Source organism: Pecten maximus, chromosome 5 (genome assembly GCF_902652985.1).
Source record: "Pecten maximus chromosome 5, xPecMax1.1, whole genome shotgun sequence".
Taxonomy (NCBI): domain Eukaryota; kingdom Metazoa; phylum Mollusca; class Bivalvia; order Pectinida; family Pectinidae; genus Pecten; species Pecten maximus.
The window spans coordinates 30,869,595-30,896,120 of record NC_047019.1 but is presented as its reverse complement, the minus strand read 5'-3'; the positions used below and the strand labels follow the sequence as shown (position 1 = coordinate 30,896,120).

Here is a 26,526-nt window from a genome sequence, read left to right as displayed (position 1 = left end):
CTAACCACGTGGTACTATTATCTTATTATTACTAATCCTGTGGTACTGCTAGCGAGTCACCACTAATCACGTGGTACCATTATCTTATTATCACTAATCCTGTGGTACTGCTAGCGAGTCACCACTAATCACGTGGTACCATTATCTTATCACCACTAATCCTGTGGTACTACTAGCGAGTCACCACTAATTGCATTAATTCAATGTTGTAACCATTTATCTGCGGTCTCACTTTCAAGTCATCATTAATCATGTGGTCCCAATAGTGTGTCACACTGTCACATTTGTCTGCCAAGCGAAGAGGAACAGTGCGCCAAGCGAAGAGGGACAGTGCGCCAAGCGAAGAGGGACAGTGCGCCACACGACAAAAGTACGACTGACAAGGCGACAGAATGTTCATGTCGTAATGTCGCGTAATTTTATCTCGTGGCACTCTCTCGCCCCAAACTTGACGGGGCGCCAAGGCGAGCGTGCGACATGGCCGAAATTAGCCACCATCGACCCCACCTTCAAGTCACCACTAATCATGTGATCCCATCTTCAAATCATCACTAACCATGTGATCCCACCTTCAAGTCACCACTAATAATGTGACCCCCCCCCCCCCTTTCAAGTCACCACTAATCATGTGACCCCCCCCCCTTTCAAGTCACCACTAATCATGTGACCCCCCCCCCCTTTCAAGTCACCACTACTCATGTGATCCCATCTTAAAGTCACCACTAATCATGTGATCCCCCCTTCAAGTCACCACTAATGATGTGTTTCCATCTTCATGTCACCACTAATCATGTGACCCCCCCTCCAAGTCACCACTAATGATATGTTTCCATCTTCATGTCACCACTAATCATGTGATCCCCCCCCCCCCCCCCCCCCCCCCCCCCCCTTCAAGTCATCTCTAATCATGATCATGAGATTCCACCTTCAAGTCAGCACTAATCATGAGATTCCACCTTCAAGTCAGCACTAATCAGGTGATTCCACCTTCAAGTCACCACTAATCATGAGATTCCACCTTCAAGTCACCACTAATCAGGTGATTCCACCTTCAAGTCACCACTAATTATGTGATCCCATCTTCAAGTCACTTCTTATCACGCGGTCAAAATATCATGTCACCACTAGTCTCGCGTCCTATTATTAGATCACCACTAATCCTGTCACCTCTAATCCCTCACCTCTAACCACTGGCCCCACCTTTAAGTAATCATTTATCCTTTGGTGTTATCATATTGATACTCCATATTTCAAGATATTCTCTGGTCCCCGTGTTTCTGACATTTATAACGCATACTTTACTGAAAATATAATGTCATCAAATGTTTAACAAAAGTCATAATTCTAGGTTGCATCTAGATGTCTACTGTTTACACATACAAGTTACCGGTGTAATTGATTTCAAGCCTCAATCGTTACCAGGGCTAATCAGTGAACCTACTACGTGTGGCACTAACAGCTGTGGTGGCGAGCTCTCACAGATACAAGTGTCACTTTATCACTTATCTAACTAAATGAAGCTAATTACATTTGGATTTGGTGTACTTTTGCGACTCCCTATCGAGAGTTTCTCAGTACAGGAAAGAGAACAAGGAAGGTCAGAATCTGGACAGTGCCTCTGTGTCACAGGGACCTGGCACGAATTCTCAAACCACGGTCCATATCATATACATCATATAATACGGTGGGAAATTCGTGCCAAGTCCCTGTGTACTAGACTAGCGATGGTCAGTCTTGTTCTGTACAATCAATTGATAAGAATTATAAATAAGAGGCACTAAATACTAAATTGTTGATAATGAACAGTATAAAAGGAATACTGTGTATTTTCAAATTCAGATTCGAACAGTTCATAATGTGCAGCTGTTACCCCGATACAAGTCTCTCCGTGTTGTTCTGTTAGGGCTGAAATAATGAACAGTTTTTATTTTGGAGGTATATTCGTTATTTAGTTTTTAACCGTAAGACAAACGCCTTGCTACACTGTAGCAGTAATGCGATTCAACTATGTATTTTTTTATAAACGACGCGCAAACGACCTTCGTGATAAAGGGGAGATCACTCCAGTAAAAAGTTTGACAGATATTTCGCTGTACAATGGTGGCAGTGCAAAGATGTTCGCTTCATAATATAACAATACTATTGTACGTAGTTTGACAATGTTTGACCCCATGTAAACTTGAAATGCATGTCAGGATTCCATTTACTTCATTTCCATGTCATAAGTTAGATCTACAGGTAGGATTTTCTAATTCACGGAATGAACTGACGTAGGAACACGCCGGGGCTTTTCCCCGTATTAAAGTCCTACCACCCTAACACATCAGAACCTCATATAGAATCGTCAATAGTGTTCACGGCATCCGGGAAGAAACTTAGTACTAGCACTGTAGTTGGTCGGGACTTTTCATGTGTTAAATCCGGTCACAGTACAACCCACATTCAGAAATGTCAATGTCCACGAAACGCATCTCCACAACACAGGACGGGGTCAAGCCTTCCACATAAGAGAGCGTGGTCAAGACTCACGCGTGGAACTCTGGACGAAGTAACACACATCCTACTGCACAGGATGTTGACAGGATCCTTAGTAGCAATCTTTCCCTTTTATCTTCTCTGCCCATAGGAAAAATACAAATTCAGAAAAACGTTTACCAAATTGCATGTTTGAATGAATGAAGTTATTTATGAATGAAACTGGACTGTCGAATTTAACATGCGAATACAAAACTAAACTGATCTATAATTACACATTGAACGCGGTAAGGTATCTCAGTACTGGCGTTATCATTCATTAATTCATACCCATTTATCGTCCTTGTTAATTGTTCTTTATGACATCCATACATCTGACACGCTGTAATATTTGTTTTATGAAATCTTGGCATGCGTACGGTTACCGCTTGATGGAAGTTAAATATCAAGTGATATGTCAAATAAACCAATCACAAGACGTCCCCGAGAATTTTGATTGTCTAAAATGAAATAGCACAGTATGTACGCCCCAGAAACCGTTTCCTTCTTCTCAAGGTCAAAAGACAAAATGGTGGTAGCAGTGGCCAAGTTTATTGTTATGGAATACTTTATATAAAGCGTTCACACTTTCTCCGTGGCTCCAATAGAAATCGAGATGACATAACTAGTCATATGCTCTGTTGAGCTGTTTTTTTTCTTTCAAACCGAGGCAGTAACAAGTGACTAGATAACAGTCACGCTGGGACAATAGGGATGCAGTAGAGAACCAGAGGCCCATGGGCCTTAACGGTCACCTGAGTTTTGATATATTTTAGCACATTTGCCCCAATGTGACCTTGAACGAAGTCAAGGTCAAGGTCATCCATTTGAACAAACTTTGTAGCCTTTCATCCCAGCATGCTAAATACATAATATTGGGTCTCTGGGTCCTTTGGTTATCAAGAAAAAGTTGTTCAAAGATTTTTGTATATTTGACCCTGTGACCTTGCATAAAGGTCAAGGTCATCGATTTGATCAAACTCAGGTAGGCCTTATCCCAGCATGCTTCATACCTAATATTGGGTCTCTGGGCCTTTTGGTTATCAAGAAGATTTTTAGCATATTTGACCCCTGTGACCTTGAATGAAGATAAATGTCATCCATTTGAAGAAACCTGCTAGTTCTTCATCCCAGTATGCTACAGATATAATATCAGGTCTCTGGGCCTTTTGGTTATCAAGAAGAAGTCGTTCAAAGATTTCAGTATATTTGACCCCTGTGACCTTGAATGAAGATCAGGGTCATCCATTTGAAGAAACTTGGTAGTCCTTCATCACATCATGCTACAGAGCCAATATCAGGTCTCTGAGCCTGTTGGTAATTGAGAAGAAGTTGAAAATGAAAATGGTTTACGACGCACGACGGACGACGGACGCCGCCGGACAAAAGACGATCACAATAGGTCAAGTGAGACTTCGTCTCAGGTGACCTCATAAAACACGAATCACTACTTACACTTGTATAGACTTGTGTGTTGTCCTCGGACCTGAAACAGGAATGGCACTCAAACATAATGCTGTTTATTGTTTACACATGGGTTTCTTTATGTGAAATACGGAGAAGCATCATATCAAAGGTGTTACGCACGCTCATTAGTCAAAGATCAATTATGACATCATTTATATACATACGAAGTCATAATCGATTTTGACTAATGAGCGTGTGTAACACCTTTGATAACAAATGTCTGATGATACAAAACCTCATATTTCCATCTAACTTTCGATATGCTGAGTGGAACACAAATCGGATTGTCTCATTAATTAACTGTCGTTTCATCTTTAGACACGTTATTTCTCCTAACTCTACAGAATTTGATTTACATACTGACCTTTAGACAAATCTACATTTTCTGCGACAGGTGACATAACTGTTGGACTGCCCGGTACTTCTTGACTACTAGAAAGACGGGTCAGTTTTCGGATAGGAGATCCCAGGGTTGTATCCTTTTCAAACGATGTCAAAGTCTGAAAAACGCAAAATACTACATACAAAAATTTCTATCCACCAAATTATGATGTGATGATGCAGATAAGTTAGTTCCTCTGGGGATGTGTAACCAAGAACGAACCTATGTATAAAGGCGTCCACAACATGGAGTAATATTGAATGGACATTGTAACGCCAGAGCTGTCTTAGGTGATCAAATATGATTATATTCGGTGGTTATGTCTTTATATGATGTAGTTATACCATTATATGCGGTGCTTTTTACTTTATATTCGGTGGTTATGTCTTTATATGAGGTAGACACATCCTTATATTCGGTAGATACGTCTTTATATTCGGTATTTATGTCCTTATATTCTGTAGATATGTCCTTATATTCGGTAGATATGTCCTTATATGCAGCGCGTTTCCCTTTATATTCGGTAGTTAAAATGAAACTTTATATTCGGCGCAAACTTCCTTATATGCTGTGCAAACTTCCTTATATGCGAAGCAAACTTCCTTATATGCTGTGCAAACTTCTTTATACTATGTGCAAACGTCTGTATGATGATGACCAAACCCGGAACTTTTTGGGCTGATGAATCCTACAACGACACCGTACAGAGAAGCGTCAAAGCAATCCAGACTCAAGAAACTCCAAACAAAATCTTCCTTGAAGATTTGAAACATGGTATATAATCATGAAATAATATGAATTAAGGCAAAGCCTTAGAAGAGCACAGCTATAATCACCTGACTCGCCGTTAATCAAGAAGGAAACACAGGGACATGAGAATAACAGTCTAAGAACATGTACCACATTTTCAGATTTTTTTTCTATAATTTTTTTTTGGGAGAGGGGGGAGGGGAGAGGGAGGATGTTAATTTAAAATAATGACACAACGCATCTGCAAAATATGCTACAAACTAGGCCAATATTAGGGCCTAATCCAATACATATAGACTGTAAATTATACATCCCCCATTAAAAAAAAAACCAACAACATGTAAACACAATGTATTACATCTATACGTATATCGGCTGAAATTCTTATTATTTGTCCTGATGTGACAAGCATTGTCTTCATTTTGTATTGTCGGATTCCAGATTATCACATATATACGTGATGACAATAATACCAGGGGCGTAGCTAGGCCAACAAAAATGTGTAAGCCCAGGCGAGGGGTGTGGGGCCTAGGGCAGAGCCCTGGTGGGGGATCAGGGGGTTGGGAGGCGAAGCCCCCCGACGGAAAATGAATTAAAAAATTTATGAGGGTTTGAAATTGATTTCCGAGATAGTAATTTCAAAATATGTTTACGTAATTCTAAATTATACTGAACTACATTTGTTTCTATAGTTTAGAAAAAAGACAATTGTCTGTCTAAATAAAAGACATTTTCAATTTGGGTAAGAAATCCCATGTCTAGGTTATTTGGGCCTTTCTGGGATAATTTTTTGTTGGAACACGTAGGTCCGATTTTGTCATGTGTTTGTGGTACGTTACTTGGGCAAGGAAATGAGCTATCAGCAGACTGGTTTAACTTTTTAGTCGCTGGTTCTTCTTCCTTGGGTTTGAAAAATGTTTCGACCCTGGGCACATTTTTGAAGCCTTCTTCATTTTGAATACACTTTTCAACATTATACAACCGGAAACAGGGGGTGACAGTATAAAGACGATGTGATAGCTATTCCTGAATGCTCTAGACCTATATTTTATAATATATAGCACACAGTGGTACATTTTCTGGTATTATCAATAATTTGGTTATAATATTAAATCAAAACTTTGAAGTAATAATCATAATTTTTTTCGAAGGCTTCTTGAAATGTTGGACCATAACATAAAGGCAGGATTTTTTTATGTGTAAGCCCGGGCTTTTATTCTAATGGACGCTACGCCCCTGGACATGTGCACTGCATAATGACATCATTATTCTACTGCCACATTTCATATGCTACTAACAACGTAAAAGTGCGGAGGGATCGCACCTTATTCGCAAATAAGAATCTTTATTTGTTATAGATTTATGGTTTGTATTCATAAACTCAGTTTTTAACATTTATTTTTTTTTGATTTTGAAAACGGTGTCCGTTAGGTCGAAACATGCCGATATGCGTCATACCCCTTTAAACAACAATGAAAAATAACTTTTCTTCAAAATAGTTATACAGCTAAGGAAACTCTAGTATTTCATGAGTATATACCATGTTTCAAATCTTCAAGCAAGATTTTGTTTGGAGTTTCTTGAGTCTGGATTGCTTTGACGCTTCTCTGTACGGTGTCGTTGTAGGATTCATCCGCCCAAAAAGTTCCGGGTTTGGTCATCATCATACAGACGTTTGCACATAGTATAAAGAAGTTTGCACAGCATATAAGGAAGTTTGCACCGCATATAAGGAAGTTTGCACAGCATATAAGAAAGTTTGCACCAAATATAAAGTTTCATTTTAACTACCGAATATAAAGGGAAACGCACTGCATATAAGGACATGTCTACCGAATATAAAGACATATCTACCGAATATAAGGACATAACTACCGAATATAAGGATATATCTACCGAATATAAGGAAATGTCTACCGAATATAAAGACATATCTACCGAATATAAGAATATGTCTACCGAATATAAAGACGTATCTACCGAATATAAGGATGTGTCTACCTTATATAAAGACAAAACCACCGAATATAAAGTAAAAAACACCGCATATAATGTATAACTACATCATATAAAGACATAACCACCGAATATAATCATATTTGATCACCTAAGACAGCTCTGGCGTTCCATACTATGACATGAGTTATCCCTTTATATCATTGTGACATGTTCCTGGAGGAATCAAAAAGTCAACTACATTGTATATCATCAGGAAGGATTGATTTGTGGAAGATAACGAACTTTAAAGGGACTATATGGTTAGAAAACACTATGAGAAAATTATATAAAACCTTATTTTTTCTATGAGTATATTACAAAACTAACACTTTCTGTTAATTACAAAAGTTAAAAGTCACTGCAACTATTTATGACAGATATCTAAAAAATAAAGAATGTAAACATTGCGGTCTCGATCTAATTCATAAAAACCGCTCGTAACCTGATACTGCGCATGCGTATAAGTTGAGAAAGAAGCAACATGGCGGACGTAAACAACGGGGGCATGAAAGTTATCTCACGGAAAGTGCCAAAAAGCGTAAGAGGAAGAAGTCAGACCAGCAACGCGGAACAGAAAAGAAGACAGCTGTTTCGTCCTTCTAAGACACTTCAGTAATATTAGGGACACCATACAGCTGTTTCGTCCTTCTAGGACACGTCAGTGATGCTTGGGTTTCGTCCTTCTAGGACTCATCAATGATGCTAGGATACAGCTATTTCGTTCTTCCAGGACTCATCAGTGATACTAGGGACACCATACAGTTGTTTCGTCCTTCTAGGACACTTCAGTGATGCTGGTGACATAGTTGTTTCGTCATTCCAGGACTCATCAGTGATGCTAGGGACACCATACACCTGTTTCGTCCTTCTAGGACACTTCAGTAATATTAGGGACACCATACAGTTGTTTCGTCCTTCTAGGACACTTCAGTAATGCTAGGGACACCATACAGTTGTTTCGTCCTTCTAGGATATTTCAGTGATACCAGGGACACCATAAAGCTGTTTCGTCCTTCTATGACACTTCAGTAATATTAGGGACACCATACAGCTGTTTCGTCTTTCTAGGACACGTCAGTGATGCTTGGGTTTCGTCCTTCTAGGACTCATCAATGATGCTAGGATACAGCTATTTCGTTCTTCCAGGACTCATCAGTGATACTAGGGACACCATACAGTTGTTTCGTCTTTCTAGGACACTTCAGTGATGCTGGGGACACCATACAGTTGTTTCGTCTTTCTAGGACACTTCAGTGATGCTGGTGACATAGTTGTTTCGTCCTTCTAGGACACTTTAGTGTTGCTGGGGACACCATACAGCTGTTTCGTCCTTCTATGACACTTCAATGTTGCTGGGGACACCATACAGTTGTTTCGTCCTTCTAAGACACTTAAGTGATGCTGGGGACACCATACAGTTGTTTCGTCCTTCTAAGACACTTAAGTGATGCTGGGGACACCATACAGTTGTTTTGTCCTTCTAGGACACTTAAGTGATGCTGGGGACATAGTTGTTTCGTCCTTCTAGGACACTTTAGTGATGCTGGGGACACCATACAGCTGTTTCGTCCTTCTAGGACACTTCAGTGTTGCTGGGGACACCATACAGTTGTTTTGTCCTTCTAGGACACTTCAGTGTTGCTGGGGACACCATACAGTTGTTTTGTCCTTCTAGGACACTTTAGTGATGCTGGGGACACCATACAGCTGTTTCGTCCTTCTAGGACACTTCAGTGTTGCTGGGGACACCATACAGTTGTTTTGTCCTTCTAGGACACTTAAGTGATGCTGGGGACACCATACAGTTGTTTCGTCTTTCTAGGACACCTCATTGATGGTTGGGACACTATTCAGCTGTTTCGTCCTTCAAGGACACTACAGTAATTCTAGGGACACCATACAGTTGTAACACAGAAAGAAGAATGTTAGGAAATTCGAGCGACGTGTGGAAATTCGGAATGGAATTTAAGAAAATATACAGACAGCGTGCAAATTCGGAATGGAAGGTAGGAAAATTGACCGACAGCGTGGAACCCCAGGAGGAAATTTGAGAAAATTGACAGACGTTGTGGAAATTCGGAATGAAATTTAGGAAAATCGACCGACAATATAGAAACCAGAAGGGAAGTTAGGTACCAATATCATTCTTGCAAGTGCGTTGTATTTTAACCTGCGAACAATATACAAATACACACAAATCAGCCGCAAGATTCTGATATGCGAGAAAACTTATTTTATTATTTTGTGTTAATTCTTGTATAATAATTTTATATAAAAATGTTTTGTTAAAAAACGATTATTGCCATAGAAAAAATAATAACTTGTATTTGCTTATTTTCTTAACCAATATATATTATATAGAATGCTCATCTCTCAGTACTGATATCACACCCTTTACCTCGAGGTTTACCATCACTTTTGGTGCAGCAAACGACAGATATCGTAACCCCTGAAGTATAGCGAATGGTTCGTTTGGATATTGTCGTTAGACAATGCTGAAACTACCAAGAAACCAAGAAAACTCTTTCCATATGACACCGGAACAAGTCACATAATGTGGAAAATGTACTCTACACATTTGCGTGACTGCATTAGCGTTACAAAACGCTTTTTATTATCTTGAAATTAACACAAAAGTCATTTTACAGAGCACTGACAATAATCGTAGAAGATATCACAAGCCATCAATTAATTGTACCCCAGCTTCCGATACAACTCTGTAGAAAGTGGGGCAATAGACCCAGCAAGAGCATGCGACAGTCCATCCTCCCAAGACATAGGGAATAGGTTAAAAGAATATACAATACACGAGACATGCCCCCCCCCCCCCCCCCCCCCCCAAAAAAAAACCCCGACAGACGAGCTAGCGGATGATGCGTCTAATTGTATACCACATATAAGTTTGTTACAGACAATTTTCACAATTTTTACGTTGTTCCGTATGCATCAGCATATAGGATATTAATATGCATACAAATTATAACACTGGTATATTAAAACTTCGTTACCTGACTGGTGGTAACCGCCGTGTTGACTATGTATCTCACATGTGTCTGCTGCTCTGTCATCAAAGAGTGTATAAAATCTCCCATCTCAGTAAATTTATTTTCTATCTGTCCACGAAAAAACTTATCTGCAAAAGAGCGTTGAATCTAGTTCAAATGGATTTTAAAAAATAAAGCATGTTATTAATCACAGTCTTCGTGTTGCTCTCACGGAATAAAGTCAGTGATTAGCTTGTTACTCACCAAAATGGTAAATGAGGTCGTCAATTTTGTTGTTTCCGTGCTGACAAATATCTGCTTCTGCATCTGACCAGTCGATAGGAAAATTATTCCAGGAGCCATCGACTTGCTTGTAGATTGTAAATGAATTTAAATGTCTCAGTAACTAATATTATACATACTCCGTTGTCAATATCAACTTCTAATAAAAATGAAACACTTTTCAAACCACACAAGAAGGAACTCGCTCCTTGATATTGAGCATCGTTGTCAGGAAAATAATCCATTTTTAAAGAACATCTATACAAAATATTATAGATATATAATGATTATACAATTACAACTGTACATTCTAATAAAGTGTGTGCGAGTTCTAGATGACAAGTTCTATTTGAAGTTACTTTAGCTTTAATAGTACCTCTTGCTCTGTAGGACTTGTTTCAAACTGACAGCTGCTACTGGTGCTGTGACTGGAAAATCCCAGATCTCGCTCACTTTCGGATTCAGTTGAAAACTGACCAGATTCGCGAGTAATATGGTCCATTCTTGTATCATAGCTGGTTTGAGAACTAGTGCTAATAGTTTGAGCCAGTTTTTCTGTCTGCTCAGAGTCCATCCCTGTCATACTATGTTCATCAATAACATTTCCCATATGATGTCCGAGATTAGATCTTGGATGACGGCAAACCTCTGTACCAAAACATCCTGTCGTCGGGTGTCCATAAAGTGTTTGTGTCTGATCAGTCATTTTGTTGTCTGCATGGAAATCCGAGGATTGATCAAGCTATCAAGTAGCACATAAAACCGAAAAAGTAAAAATAAGTAAAAAGCGTATGTGTTTGATATAAATGTTTGATATAAAATATGATAAATACATAATATGTATATTCGAAATACGTGTCTAACTTACCATTGAAGATAACTCATATACTATGTTTCGTGTTGTTGGGGCAAGATAATTTTCTACATTATTTCGACTTTTGTCTGATGACCTTGGTGTGAAACCAGCCTCGCGACTTCTGCGTCTCACACGTGGCTTGGAATGAACATCAGACGATGCGGCAGATGGAAGCAAAACAGGACCTTTCGGCAGGAGTGCTTCAGATCCTAAGCTGGCTTCGGACACCATTTCATCTGATGTTATGTCTTGAAAGATACTATAAGTCAAAAGATAACATCTTTCAATCTACCATCTCAAAACATTCAGTAAATTGCACACCACAATGCATTCACCTGATTTACACAATCACCAAAAATGGGACATATCAAACTATACACAGCTATTATAAGTAAGAGATAAATCTATCATTTTCATTCAATGATTAAATATTTGTAGGAGACATACTTTGTAGAAAAATATAATGCAATATGACTGAATGATAAGCAGGAAATGAATTATGTAAACAACACTGTAGAGAATATATTTCGAAATTATTGTGTAGCACCTATTTGACTTAGACTATATTTATAAGTACTGAAATCGTTTCTCCTTTTCATTTAAATGGAATAAGAAAAAAAATATTTCAAGGACATAATTCCTACTTTTAGCTGTTATGGACCGAACGCCAGACGTCACATTCCTTTTAGAGAATGAACTTAAAAAGACAAACCCCTACTCATTCGAAAAGATATATCAAGAGCAGAACCGTTCTGGACAACTAGATCATTAATGATTCTAATATTGGATGGTCTGTGGAATAATTTTTAATCTATGTAGCTTCAGCATTCTGCACTCCTTTGTAAAAGTCTAAAAGTGAAAACTGTGAGAGAATAAGGCCTATTTGTATGTCAAACAAAGACTTGTCTCTTTGTCGTGGGAAAAGATCCTGTACCTTTTGATTTCTTTGTCATTCGCAATCGGCATTGCTTCAAACGAAAGGCAAGCACGTGCTTCGTGTTCGAGTTTTCTGTTTGGCGGCTGTAAACTTTTTAAGAATGACAACTTGACGTCGATAAGTTGCTTCATAAATGTATTGATCCACGGCTTCAAGGCAAACACCCGAAAGACATCGATGATGTTGTCTCCGTCGTGTACGCAGGCGCGGGAAAATGTAAACGGACGATTTCCTGTTACTGGTTTGGTTTGTCAAGTTGTCAACTGAGATCGCATTTACACGTTGCATTATCGTAATCAATTAGATTTGTTAAGGACTATGAATACAGAACTCCAAATTTCTATTGCACAGATACAAGGTATGTTCCAAGCGCAACTGTCTGCTCTCCTGTCACATTTTCGGGGATAACATTCTAACAGTAGCTCTATGTGCCGTCCATTTATTATTTTGCATTAAATATTGACATTTTCCCTAATATGGTCTAACCACATTAAAAGCTCCTTAAAGTTTGTATGAAGTCGTCGTTAGATGATTTATTATAATCCTAATAAATGGATTTGAAGTAAAATGTTGATCTCAAGAAGATGGAAATTAGATAAACTAGATGTGAGTTGTAGACAAATACTTTCTTTTTCAGCATTATTAAAAGAAATATGCAGAGTTGATAATGGAACCAATAAGCAATGGCTTGAACAAATTGACAGAGTTATGTCTCTTGTATCTGATCTGCATGTGGAGTCCACTTGTATGTCACAGGAGCAGAGAGCTTTTGTCTCAGTAGTAAGTTTTAAATGACCAAAATAATATCAAAGATGTCAACCAAAACAATCTTAGAAACACTTAAAACTATATATATATATAATATATTGTGTGACCATGATATATATATATGTGCTGCAGAACTGGCTGGTCTGAACACTGGTGTTTGGGTAGCTTTAATAGTGCATCTGTCCAGCTGGGTTTAAACTCCTGGTCATGGTCTGGTCATTTCAATTTTTTCTTGCACTGCATCTGGAGACCAGCTAAAAATAGCCACAGAAGGAAGTATACGGTATGTCTTTTGGGTTGCAACTTAACTAGCCAAGAGTTAGTACAATCCACCTATTCAAAATAAAGAGGAGCACAGCCTGTACCTTAAATTTCCATATTTCCACCATAGAAATTACAGATGGGAATATTTGGACTCATATTTCTGCTCTTTTTTCCCCATATTTTAAAAAAATATAAAGAAAAATCAAATGCAGAGAGTGGGGTATTTTCCATTGCTCCTTCCTATTACAGATTTGATGCCTTTGACCACTCCAAATGAAAGCTATAGGAGATTGCGATCTAGAGGCTTCCTTGGAACTATAGAACCTACATTGTGGTTGTCTTCATGGGGCGAAGACTTTGTGAAGGAGGGATTAGTGTAAAAGTAGTATAAGGTCACCTTACTAGCTGAGACTAGCTATAATTTCCCTTCAGCTTAGTGGTAGGATGTTTGCCTTAAGAGTGAAAGGTCGCTAGTTCAAAGCCCGGTGTTGACAGGGGCAGGGTATTTTTCATTACTGCTTTCTATAACAAAGGTAAGGAAACATTGATGAAACTAGGCCAGGTTATTGGTTTTAATTTTCCTTTCCTATTGCATTTGATGCCAAACTAAATATACCCATGGATAGTTGTATAGCCCTAGGGTCTCGTGCATATACTTTTGGGTTTTAACTTTGAAACAGAACTTCTATATGGTATGCTAGATGAACAAAGTACATAAAACAAAGCCGAATAAGAGATCTGATTTTAATTAGACTATATTGTACTATTATCAACTTGTTTTCATAATTTATTTTCAAAAAGCTAGAGGCTTCAGGCCAAAACTGGAAGTAGTGGGCAAGTCACTTTACAGTGTGGGTCTAAATGCAAAGACCAGACCCAGACAGAAACCTCCAAACAATAAACATTGTATATGTACATGTGTCATGGCCATCAGGAACCATTGGTTCTGCTACTGAACACATATCTGTTTTTAAAATACGGACATTTGTTACAGAATGTGTCTTCCATTTCTTTTCCTAGTTAGAAACACATGCTGTTAATCTTTGGAACATAGCTGTTGCTCTGAAAATCAAAGACTCAACTCCAGTTTTAGTAAATGCAAAATGTAAGTATTAATTCGACTACTAGATTTAATTACAAATTACTGCCATCTTCTATGCCTATACAATATATGTTAACAAGATGAAAATACATTAATAGATATAAAATGAAGTTAGATTGTATCACTGTATTATTAAGCAATGTTTTTTTCAAAATTAAAATGAAGCAAAAAGTGGACCTAATTTAGGTAAATTTAATGGATTCTAAAGCATGGATTGCTTAAAAGTAAGATTTTTTGTAGTTGGTTTCCACGGAGGAACATTGCTTTTCTTTTTGTATTCACCTGTCTTTTGAGTTTTGTATTTTCATTTTCCACAGTGAGACACATTGCCTTTCTTTTAGTGGATTGTTCGACTCCTGCTGAATACAATGAAAATACATGGAAAAAGAAAATAGTGGTAATGAGTTTTCACTCTTAATAAATGAAGCCCTTGGTGTTACTAGTCATCTGGATATTGCTGTAGCAACGCATGACGAAAATTTAATAATGTATGGTCAATCATGGGAAGATCATTTCATGTTGATAGAAATGAATCATGTACTTAATGATTAAGTCATGTGTTTTACACTTAAAAGTTATGTAAGAGAAATAAATGCATGCATGAATATGATCACTTGCTCTTGTATTTCAGATGGGTATGAAGGCGGGCCGAGCATGGCTAGGTTAGTGTAATGTTGTATATTCATTGTACAGTTGTGTATGAGTAACTGCAATGTATGGACATTCATAATGTATGAATGCACCTGCCTCATATGTAACATGTCAAAAATTGCTTAATCTCTGATCGTTTTACATGATATATTGAGTTAATGGTACTTTCAAACATGTTATTACTGATTTATGACTTTTACACTTCGTGTGATTGCATTACAGTGTAATTAAAAATGTAATTCACTCTACTAATTATGTAGGTATGTACAATACACAGTAATTATCACATTAAAATAGTTTTTTATTTACAGAAAATTTGTCCTTTTTCTCCCTTTGACCAGAATACATATGTTTGAAAGTTAATGATGAGTTAAAGGTCCCTATAGGATGATTTTATATATTCCATAGATAGCAAAGAACCTGTGAGAGCTGATCAGGTGTTCCTTCTCACAGACCAGGTAAGTGTTTTTAACCTGTAAGTCCTCACAGATGGGCCATATCTACTTTTTTACTGGGCTGTTCAAGTACCGTGGTAGTTACTTTATCTGTTACACAGTCCAAACAAAATTGAACAAAAAACTTATTTGGGCCTCATTGATCAAGTATGTCTTTATATGTACATATGTATTGCCTACCTAGAGATAACTCTCTGTTACACATTCTCTGAAAGATATAAAGAAAAAAATGATGCAACATTGTGTTATAGTCACAAAATAATTCCCAAAGTATCAGTTTTCAAACATGATTTAAAATATTTGTAGGGAAATCTGAGGTTTTGTTTTTTTATTTGATTGAAATATTATTTGTTGATATGTTCATGATTTTATTCATATATATTTTAACTTGTATTAAGTATATTTGTCAATTCATTTAGTTTGTAGCCACAGTACAGAGAGCTGTTGTTGAAAGAAAGAATGATGGTGTTGCTGCTGATGTGGTGGATAAACAGAACACAGAAGTTCTACAGGACATGTTTAAACTCCTGTGTTACAAAGCAGAAGCCGTGAGTAGATCCAGGAACAGGGACAATGTTTGTAATACAGGATATACTGAAGTTCCTTTTTACAAAGCAGAAGCAATGAGTAGAATTATAAATAGTAAAGAAACAGATGAATGACTAATTATCAAAATATTTTGATTTTTCAGAGCAGCAATACCACACAAAATTGTTTCTTTTTATTAGATCTCAATGTTTGTGTATTTTGTCTTTGTTATGCAATGAAATTTATTGGATGCTACATGGCTTGTGTGGATTTCCTGTATTGTGTTAGGCCCTAGCTCAACAAGACCAACAGAAGGCACTAGATCTTGTACTGCTTGCAAAGGAAATGTTGCCAAACTTTCCAAGAGAGGTTTGTACTAATTACTATCAACTGAAATTACAACAGAGTTTTTCCTGGAAGGTTAGTCTTAGTCTGACTTACCAGTCAAAATATAAAAAATCTGAATTCTTTAATTATCATTATGTTTTTGTTTATTTTTTGTTTGTTTGTTTGCTGGTTTTATTGCCCTGTGAACAGCCAAGGTCATTTTGAGGCAGGTTCTCCTTGTAGTAGTTGGTGGCTATCACTGAACAATATAGTTCATAAAGGACATCTTGCAACTTATCCCCCCAACCAGGTTATTTTTTTTGTCCCCCACCTTCAAATATGACTTATTGATAACATAGGGAACCCTTCAAATGCATATAAAAGACATCTCATAACTAACTATGTCTTTTGTATGCATATAAAGGGTCCTCGAGTGGGGATTTGGTGGGGTGGAGTCAGAAGCATATAAATATCACCCCTTGTCATCTATTCATATCTTCATTATTTCAAACTGAAATAGTTAAAATTGAAGCTTTTTGGTTAAGGGGCTACTTTTTATGTTTTATACGTTTTGGTAGGTGTATAAAAAGTATCCAGGTACTTTTTATGCAGAATGTACATATCATGTCACCAGATCTTCACCTGAGTTAATGTGGCCAGTGCTCTGACCGAATGAGCTATTGCAGTCTCCTAATTATCAATTCATCAATATTACACATACACCAAAAACACCATTAAACTAGGCTATCAATCATGTTTGTACCTTTATGTTGGTGTGGGAGCTTCATTGAAATATATTATAATTTATTCCTGAAAGTCAATTTTCAAAGAATAGATTTAGAAAATTTTCTGTGTGGCACATGATTAAAAGTTAGTTTAAAGTTAGTTAGTTTATAGTTAAATTTGATTAGTTACTTAGATGATTACATTCAAAACATTACAATCAACATCAGAATGAAATGAGCTTCACTACTTATGAAGATGGAAACAAATAGCCTTTAGACTATATTCTATGTCTGTTTCAGGGTAGCTACCTTTCTATGTTGTGTTATAACTTTGGAGTGGACATGTACCAGCAAAAAAAGTATGAACAAGGTGTCACATGGCTGAGAGAGAGCTTTGAATTAGGCAAAGGTCGACAAACTATTGGATCCCGAAATCAGGTAAGATCTGCATCACGTCCTTCACTGATACAATTAATAGGTAATCTGGTGCTCTGAACAATGTTATAGTAGGCCCATCCATCTTCTTTAAACCACATGTTCATTCCTGGAGATTTCCTCAGAAATATTACATGGTTATTTTCTGCTTTAAACATTGATGTTTGGAAGGTATACCTATAAGAAAAATAACCTTTTTTTAAATAACCATGCAAGCATATTATGGGGTCATAATTAAGAGACTTACTGGTGTTCTGGCTGAAGAATGTTATTGTTGTTTTCCATGCAATCCCAGAACATCTCTGTAACAAAATTAAAAAACATGAGAACTTAATTGTCAGATTCATTATAAGATTAAGCTAAATTTGTTATTAAAAAATCTTAATCACATTTACAATACATTGTAATAAAATACTTATGATTTCAGCATATGCATCTTAAATGATCCTTGATTTCAGGCACGTACATTGAGGTTACTAGCCAATGCCTACCTGGAATGGAACGCCAAAGAGCATTGTCAGAAAGCCTTGAATGCAGTGACACTGGCCAACACAGTAGGTATAGGTACTATTGTTGTAGGGCATCATCTGATGGATTTCTTCATAAGTCAAATTTCCAAAGCCATACCTCATGTGAATCTATATGATTTTGCTAGTTGTTTAAAGGAAAGCTCATGATATTCTAATTTACATTGTTTTAAAGACTGCTAAATTTACAGCTCTTAAAATAAACTTTTGATTTGCTATTTTCCATATATGCTGAGCTTGTAAAAACTTTATGTGAAATACCTTCTGCTAAACTATTTTACATATAAACAGGAACACTTCAATAAACAATTTCTGATTGGGGAAAATGTCAACATGAAATTGGGAAAATACAACAAAATTTCATTAGGGGAAGCGACCTATATTTAGCCCAAAATGTACCAAAATAAATAACTTGTAAGTAATAAAATAATGTTTGGTAGCTACTCTACAAACCTCTGACAATGAAACGTTGGAAATAAATTTGATATTAAAGCATTTTCAATTTACACTAAAATATTATAGACTTAGTAATTAAAATTATTTGTATTTGTATAATGTTAATCTTGTAATTTTGATAATTTGTTTTTTGGTATACTGTTAACCTTGAAATATTATAGATATAATAATTTGTATATATATAATGTAAATCTTGAAGTAGTGTAGCTATAAGAATTTGTATTTGTATATTGCTAATCTTGTTATATTATAAATATAATAATTTGACTAATTATTTTTTTTGTATAATGTTAATCTGATATTTTACCTTAATTTACCAATAAGAAATATTGTAGAAATATCCACGTAATTTTGTATGGATCCTGCCATCTTATTTTCACAGATTGGTAGCATACATGTGACAGCATTTCGCTTATTTCATTTGATTGAAATGGTATAGTGTTTTTCAGCTGCGTTAAAATGAATCATTGTTGGTTACGTAACAATTTCAAAAACAATATTTATAGCTGTTTTGATTTTTTGAGGAACATCCACACCCCGCTGGCTTTTATTTAAATCTGCGAGTGCTACTTTTTATTGGTGAAGAAGATGGAGCCATAGAGAAAGGTAGAGCATTCATTATATCAAGCATCCAGAGTTAACAATTTGAATCATCCTACATTTTCAACATAATTAATATACATAGCTTAGTACCTTTTTCATCATGTTGAATTGTTTATAATTGTGTAATAAGTCTGTCATTTTCTGATTCATTACTTGTTAAGTATGTAAAAAAAATACTTCAGACCATTTCATGAATGTTACTGGTTGCAGCCATTGGAGACATTCTGCATCAATCTGATATAACGGTTGACCTTGGAATGAATGTTATACAGCTAGTCTCTCAACATAACAGGTATGTATTGAAGGGACTTGACCTCTCAGCTAGTCTCTCAACATAACAGGTATGTATTGAAGGGACTTGACCTCTCAGCTAGTCTCTCAACATAACAGGTATGTATTGAAGGGACTTGACCTCTCAGCTAGTCTCTCAACATAACAGGTATGTATTGAAGGGACTTGACCTCTCAGCTAGACTCTCAACATAACAGGTATGTATTGAAGGGACTTGACCTCTCAGCTAGTCTCTCAACATAACAGGTATGCATTGAAGGGACTTGACCTCTCAGCTAGTCTCTCAACATAACATGTATGTATTGAAGGGGCTTGACCTCTCAGCTAGACTCTCAACATAACATGTATGTATTGAAGGGACTTGACCGCTCCTTATTCACAATTTTGACCTCTCCTTTCACCATCCCTGTCCCAGAAATGTATCAAAGTGTTGGTGTTTCTCTTGATAATCCCTCTTAAATACCTCTAATCTGATTTGTTTCCAATTGATCATTTGTAATTCATCAATTTGTCAGTGCCAGTTCTCCAAATAATTCATGCAACTGGCTTTCTAATTTACTCTTGAATGAAAGTAAATAATTTTACTATAAAAACAAGACGTCTCAAGATAGCAAGGAATCTTTCTGTTATTTATTTCATAATGATTTTGCATAAGTGCAATTAATGTATATATAATGTTGAATACATACCTGATAAAATAATGGTCTTGTGTAAAAGCAATTGTGTAGATAGTATTAAAATATTTTTGATCAGGACTGGAATTGCTATGGATGTTACTAAGACTTTGTTGAAGGCCTTCGAAAAGTCTCCTGATATAGGACGGATAATTGTCAGCCAACTGGAGTTACTCATACAGATGGGAAAGATCAAGGAAGCCAAAAACTTTGTGGAGGAATCTATCACTGGTAAGGGTTTTAATTATTGATCTACCATGTTGTCTCCTGAAGCTGTGAATCATACTGACATTGATGATCATGGAGACTAAACACATGGTAGGTGGGGGTGTCTGTCTCTGGACATGGATTTAATCCAAAATTAGACTTTTCATGATGTCTGCAGTGTTAGAAGAATGTTCTATCCAAACTGTGGTCAGGCAAGAAGTTGATCTGCACAGAGACATCAATCACTGTGGTACTTAATCTTGTCAGAAAACCCTCTTACATCAATCCAGGCTGTTTGTTATTGTCAACAGATACAGTCTAGTGATATAGTGGTTTGGAATTAACTCTCCTTGTTTTCCTCATTATGAAGGATCTCCCTCCAGTCAAAGTGAAACAAAATCAATCAATAAATTATAGACATTATATATGTACATGTATCTTGTCCTCAAAAGAATTTGATTGGATATTATATTTCCTGAAGAAATGCAATATGATCTTGATACTCGTGATCTAAATGATATAAGCTGTAAACATATCTTCACTTATGTATTTGAAATTGAACATGTCATCTTGTATTCATTGTCTTGTAAATTTATTTATTTTAAGGCCACCGGAGACAAAGTCTCAAATTTTGATTGTCCTTTGTCCTCCGTTGACAGTCCATTAAATAATTTACATTTCCGACTTCCTTGCAAACCCAGGACCAATTTCAATGCAATTCTGCAGAAATTCCATGGACAATGGTTGCCCAAAATTGGGAATTATATGGTCCCCACCCCAATGAACATGAGGTGTGGGGCAAAAAGGAGTTAAATTGACTGAAATGCTTAAAATCTTCTTCTCTAGGCCAAGATATCATAGAATGGAATACTCTTTCAAGATTTAAGGATCTTAAGGTGCTTTGTCAAAATCGTGAATTTCACGTCCCTATACATTTCCCCTGGAGATGGGATAAATTTACTACAGTTTATATAGGGAAATCACATTTTTCAGCATTGTTGGGAACAAACTTGGTTAGAATCATCAATATGGAATGTCAGTTTGATGGTATCCACGTGTTGCCCCCAGACTGACCCAAAGAAGCTAATGAACAGGGCCAAAAAGGGGTGAATTGACTGAAATCAATTTTTTTTCTCAAGACCTAGATATGAAAGAATGAAATACTCTTCATAGATGCTTTACCAAAATTGTCCATTTCATTACCCTGGGGGTCTTATGTGACCAAAAGGGTTGATGGGTGGTGCCAAAGACGGACTTGAAATATATCAACTCTGGTGACCATTCAGGCCTCTTATTTAAACTTGGTGACTCTAAGAAAAACTTGACCAGAACCTAAAATGTTATATGATGATGACCGAGGGATAACATAGTTATATGTACGATATTTTGAACTTCATGTACTGCTAAATATGTGCTTATAAAACTGGACAGTTAAGGATAACAGTTACACTATACTATACCACAAATCACCTACTGTATGTACAGGTAAGGGTAACACTATACTATACCACACATCACCTACTGTATGTACAGGTAAGGGTAACACTATACTATACCACACATCACCTACTGTACGTACAGGTAAGGGTAACACTATACTATACCACACATAACCCACTGTATGTACAGGTAAGGGTAACACTATACTATACCACACATCACCTACTGTATGTACAGGTAAGGGTAACACTATACCACACATCACCTACTGTATGTACAGATAAGGGTAACACTATACTATACCACACATCACCTACTGTATGTACAGGTAAGGGTAACACTATACTATACCACACATCACCTACTGTATGTACAGGTAAGGGTAACACTATTCTATACCACACATCACCTACTGTATGTACAGGTAAGGGTAACACTATACTATACCACACATCACCTACTGTATGTACAGGTAAGGGTAACACTATACTATACCACACATCACCTACTGTATGTACAGGTAAGGGTAACACTATACTATACCACACATCACCTACTGTATGTACAGGTAAGGGTAACACTATACTATACCACACATCACCTACTGTATGTACAGGTAAGGGTAACACTATACTATACCACACATCACCTACTGTATGTACAGGTAAGGGTAACACTATACTATACCACACATCACCTACTGTATGTACAGGTAAGGGTAACACTATACTATACCACACATCACCTACTGTATGTACAGGTAAGGGTAACACTATACTATACCACACATCACCTACTGTATGTACAGGTAAGGGTAACACTATACTATACCACACATCACCTACTGTATGTACAGGTAAGGGTAACACTATACTATACCACACATCACCTACTGTATGTACAGGTAAGGGTAACACTATACTATACCACACATCACCTACTGTATGTACAGGTAAGGGTAACACTATACTATACCACACATCACCTACTGTATGTACAGGTAAGGGTAACACTATACTATACCACACATCACCTACTGTATGTACAGGTAAGGGTAACACTATACTATACCACACATCACCTACTGTATGTACAGGTAAGGGTAACACTATACTATACCACACATCACCTACTGTATGTACAGGTAAGGGTAACACTATACCACACATCACCTACTGTATGTACAGATAAGGGTAACACTATACTATACCACACATCACCTACTGTATGTACAGGTAAGGGTAACACTATACTATACCACACATCACCTACTGTATGTACAGGTAAGGGTAACACTATACTATACCACACATCACCTACTGTATGTACAGGTAAGGGTAACACTATACTATACCACACATCACCTACTGTATGTACAGGTAAGGGTAACACTATACTATACCACACATCACCTACTATATGTACAGGTAAGGGTAACACTATACTATACCACACATCACCTGTATGTACAGGTAAGGGTAACACTATACTATACCACACATCACCTACTGTATGTACAGGTAAGGGTAACACTATACTATACCACACATCACCTACTGTATGTACAGGTAAGGGTAACACTATACCACACATCACCTACTGTATGTACAGGTAAGGGTAACACTATACTATACCACACATCACCTACTGTATGTACAGGTAAGGATAACACTATACCACACATCACCTACTGTATGTACAGGTAAGGGTAACACTATACCACACATCACCTACTGTATGTACAGGTAAGGATAACACTATACCACACATCACCTACTGTATGTACAGGTAAGGGTAACACTATACTATACCACACATCACCTACTGTATGTACAGGTAAGGGTAACACTATACTATACCACACATCACCTACTGTATGTACAGTCATACAGGTAAGGGTAACACTATACTATACCACACATCACTTACTGTATGTACAGGTAAGGGTAACACTTTAGTATGTCTTTTCATTGTTAAAAGGTAAGAAAGTTCTGGTTCATTGATAATTATACATTTGTTTCTCTTGAAGAAAAATCTGCAAAAAGATTATTTTCTTTAGAAGATGTAACCATTTGATATTTTTTAGAATTAGGGGCATAATGATAAGAATAAAGTTCATGCAATAGTATTTGGTACTGTATATACCTTTAATTGGTCACAGTTTGATTATATGTAAAATAAATGTCCACATTTAAAATTGACATTTAAGCTCACAATACTGGAAAGCCTTTAGATGCCACAGTGAAGAAAAGGTTTCACCTGACACTGTGGGAGCAGGCAGCTGTAGCGTTTGAGGTATGTCAGCTCTGGTTCCTTTACCCTAATACTCTTGCTTTGATTGGTCTGTCTTATATTCTGTTATCCATTAGGATCAACTTTTGCTTGATCACCTGTCTTGAATGTTTAATCACCTCTCCTTAACAGATTCTTTTTTCTGATTCAAGCCTATTATCAATGAAAGAGTGATAACTCAAGATTGAGGTCTATCTGTTACTTTTCACCAACCATTGACTACAACCTATCATGGTTTGTGGTTACCTGGTATCAAACCTGTCATCAATACTTGGCTGGTTACCCTGTATCAAACTAACCATCAATACTTGGTTGGTTACCTTGAATCAAACTTACCATCAATGTTTGGTTGGTTTGTATCAGACCTGTCATCAATGCTTGGCAAGTTACATTGTATCAAATATTTACCATCAATGCTTGGCTGGTTGCCCTGTATCAAACTTACCATCAGTACTTGGCCGGTTACCTTGTATCAAATCTATCATCGATACTTGGCTGGGTACCTTGTATCAAATCTATCATCGATACTTGGCTGGGCACCTTGTATCCAACATACCATCAATACCTGGCTGGTTGCCCTGTATCAAACCTACCATCAATACCTGGCTGGTTACCTTCTATCAAAGCTGTCATCAATACTTGGCTGGTTGCCCTGTATCAAACCTACCATCAATACCTGGCTGGTTGCCCTGTATCAAACATATCATTAATACTTGGCTGGTTGCCTTGTATCAAACATATCATCAATACTTGGCTGGTTGCCTTGTATCAAACCTACCATCAATACCTGGCTGGTTGCCCTGTATCAAACCTACCATCAATACCTGGCTGGTTACCTTCTATCAAAGCTGTCATCAATACTTGGCTGGTTACCTTCTATCAAAGCTGTCATCAATACTTGGCTGGTAACCTTGTATCAAACCTGTCATCAATACTTGGCTGGTAACCTTGTATCAAACCTGTCATCAATACCTGGCTGGTTGCCCTGTATCAAATCTACCATCAAAACTTGGCTGGTTGCCCTGTATCAAACCTATCCTTAATACTTGGCTGGTTGCCCTGTATCAAACATATCATTAATACTTGGCTGGTTACCTTGTATCAAACCTGTCATCAATATTTGGCTAGTTACCTTGTATCAAACCTACCATCAATACTTGGCTGGTTGCCCTGTATCAAACCTACCATCAATACTTGGCTTGTTGCCCTGTATCAAACCTACCATCAATACTTGGCTGGTTGCCCTGTATCAAACCTGTCATCAATACTTGGCTGGTTACCTTCTATCAAACCTGTCATCAATACTTGGCTGGTAACTTTGTATCAAACCTGTCATCAATACTTGGCTGGTTACCTTCTATCAAACCTGTCATCAATACTTGGCTGGTTGCCCTGTATCAAACCTACCATCAATACTTGGCTGGTAACCTTGTATCAAACCTGTCATCAATACTTGGCTGGTTACCTTGTATCAAACCTACCATCAATACTTGGCTGGTTGCCCTGTATCAAACCTACCATCAAAACTTGGCTGGTAACCTTGTATCAAACCTGTCATCAATACCTGGCTGGTTGCCCTGTATCAAATCTACCATCAAAACTTGGCTGGTTGCCCTGTATCAAACTTACCATCAATACTTGGCTGGTTACCCTGTATCAAACTTACCATCAATACTTGGCTGGGCACCTTGTATCAAACTTACCATCAATACTTGGCTGGTAACCCTGTATCAAATCTACCATCAATACTTGGCTGGTTGCCCTGTATAAAACCTACCATCAATACTTGGCTGGGCACCTTTTATCAAACCTACCATCAATACTTGGCTGGGCACCTTGTATCAAACGTACCATCAATACCTGGCTGGTTGCCCTGTATAAAACCTACCATCAATACTTGGCTGGTTACCTTGTATCAAACCTACCATCAATACCTGGCTGGTAACCTTGTATCAAACCTGTCATCAATACTTGGCTGGTTACCTTGTATCAAACCTGTCATCAATACTTGGCTGGTTGCCCTGTATCAAACCTACCATCAGTACTTGGCTGGTTGCCCTGTATCCAACCTGTCATCAATACTTGGCTGGTTACCTTCTATCAAACCTGTCATCAATACTTGGCTGGTAACTTTGTATCAAACCTGTCATCAATACTTGGCTGGTTACCTTCTATCAAACCTGTCATCAATACTTGGCTGGTTACCTTCTATCAAACCTGTCATCAATACCTGGCTGGTTGCCCTGTATCAAATCTACCATCAAAACTTGCCTGGTTGCCCTGTATCAAACTTACCATCAATACTTGGCTGGTTACCCTGTATCAAACTTACCATCAATACTTGGCTGGGCACCTTGTATCAAACTTACCATCAATACTTGGCTGGTTGCCCTGTATAAAACCTACCATCAATACTTGGCTGGTTGCCTTGAATCAAACTTACCATCAATGTTTGGTTGGTAACCTTGTATCAAACCTACCATCAATACCTGGCTGGTTGCCCTGTATAAAACTTACCATCAATACTTGGCTGGGCACCTTTTATCAAATCTACCATCAATACTTGGCTGGTTGCCTTGTATCAAACTTACCATCAATACTTGGCTGGTAA

General features: G+C 37.3%; 2 protein-coding genes across 3 annotated transcripts in view; one reads left to right on the top strand and one right to left on the bottom strand.

Moving 5' to 3' along the window:
* Positions 1-1,816: 1,816 nt before the first annotated feature.
* On the bottom strand, positions 1,817-12,301 carry LOC117327778. Its single transcript, XM_033884952.1, has 8 exons — positions 12,168-12,301; positions 11,246-11,492; positions 10,754-11,119; positions 10,360-10,465; positions 10,120-10,244; positions 4,346-4,481; positions 3,970-4,000; positions 1,817-2,616 (listed from the first exon to the last, which is right to left on the bottom strand). Exons 1-8 carry the CDS (start codon positions 12,299-12,301, stop codon positions 2,526-2,528), a joined length of 1,236 nt encoding a protein of 411 aa, XP_033740843.1. The 3' UTR covers positions 1,817-2,525.
* An 80-nt stretch (positions 12,302-12,381) lies between these two features.
* The window catches only part of LOC117327777 (testis-expressed protein 11-like), a 28,791-nt gene continuing 14,646 nt past the window's right edge, over positions 12,382-26,526 (top strand). For both annotated transcript variants that reach the window (XM_033884950.1, XM_033884951.1), the window contains exons 1-14: positions 12,382-12,528; positions 12,808-12,950; positions 14,223-14,307; positions 14,622-14,701; positions 14,936-14,966; positions 15,364-15,413; positions 15,830-15,958; positions 16,227-16,307; positions 17,291-17,428; positions 17,884-17,979; positions 18,933-19,014; positions 19,222-19,303; positions 20,056-20,207; positions 23,833-23,918. In XM_033884950.1, coding sequence (XP_033740841.1) covers positions 12,489-12,528; positions 12,808-12,950; positions 14,223-14,307; positions 14,622-14,701; positions 14,936-14,966; positions 15,364-15,413; positions 15,830-15,958; positions 16,227-16,307; positions 17,291-17,428; positions 17,884-17,979; positions 18,933-19,014; positions 19,222-19,303; positions 20,056-20,207; positions 23,833-23,918 — 1,275 coding nt within the window. In that variant the 5' untranslated portion in view covers positions 12,382-12,488. The remainder of the gene's footprint in view (positions 12,529-12,807; positions 12,951-14,222; positions 14,308-14,621; positions 14,702-14,935; positions 14,967-15,363; positions 15,414-15,829; positions 15,959-16,226; positions 16,308-17,290; positions 17,429-17,883; positions 17,980-18,932; positions 19,015-19,221; positions 19,304-20,055; positions 20,208-23,832; positions 23,919-26,526) is intronic.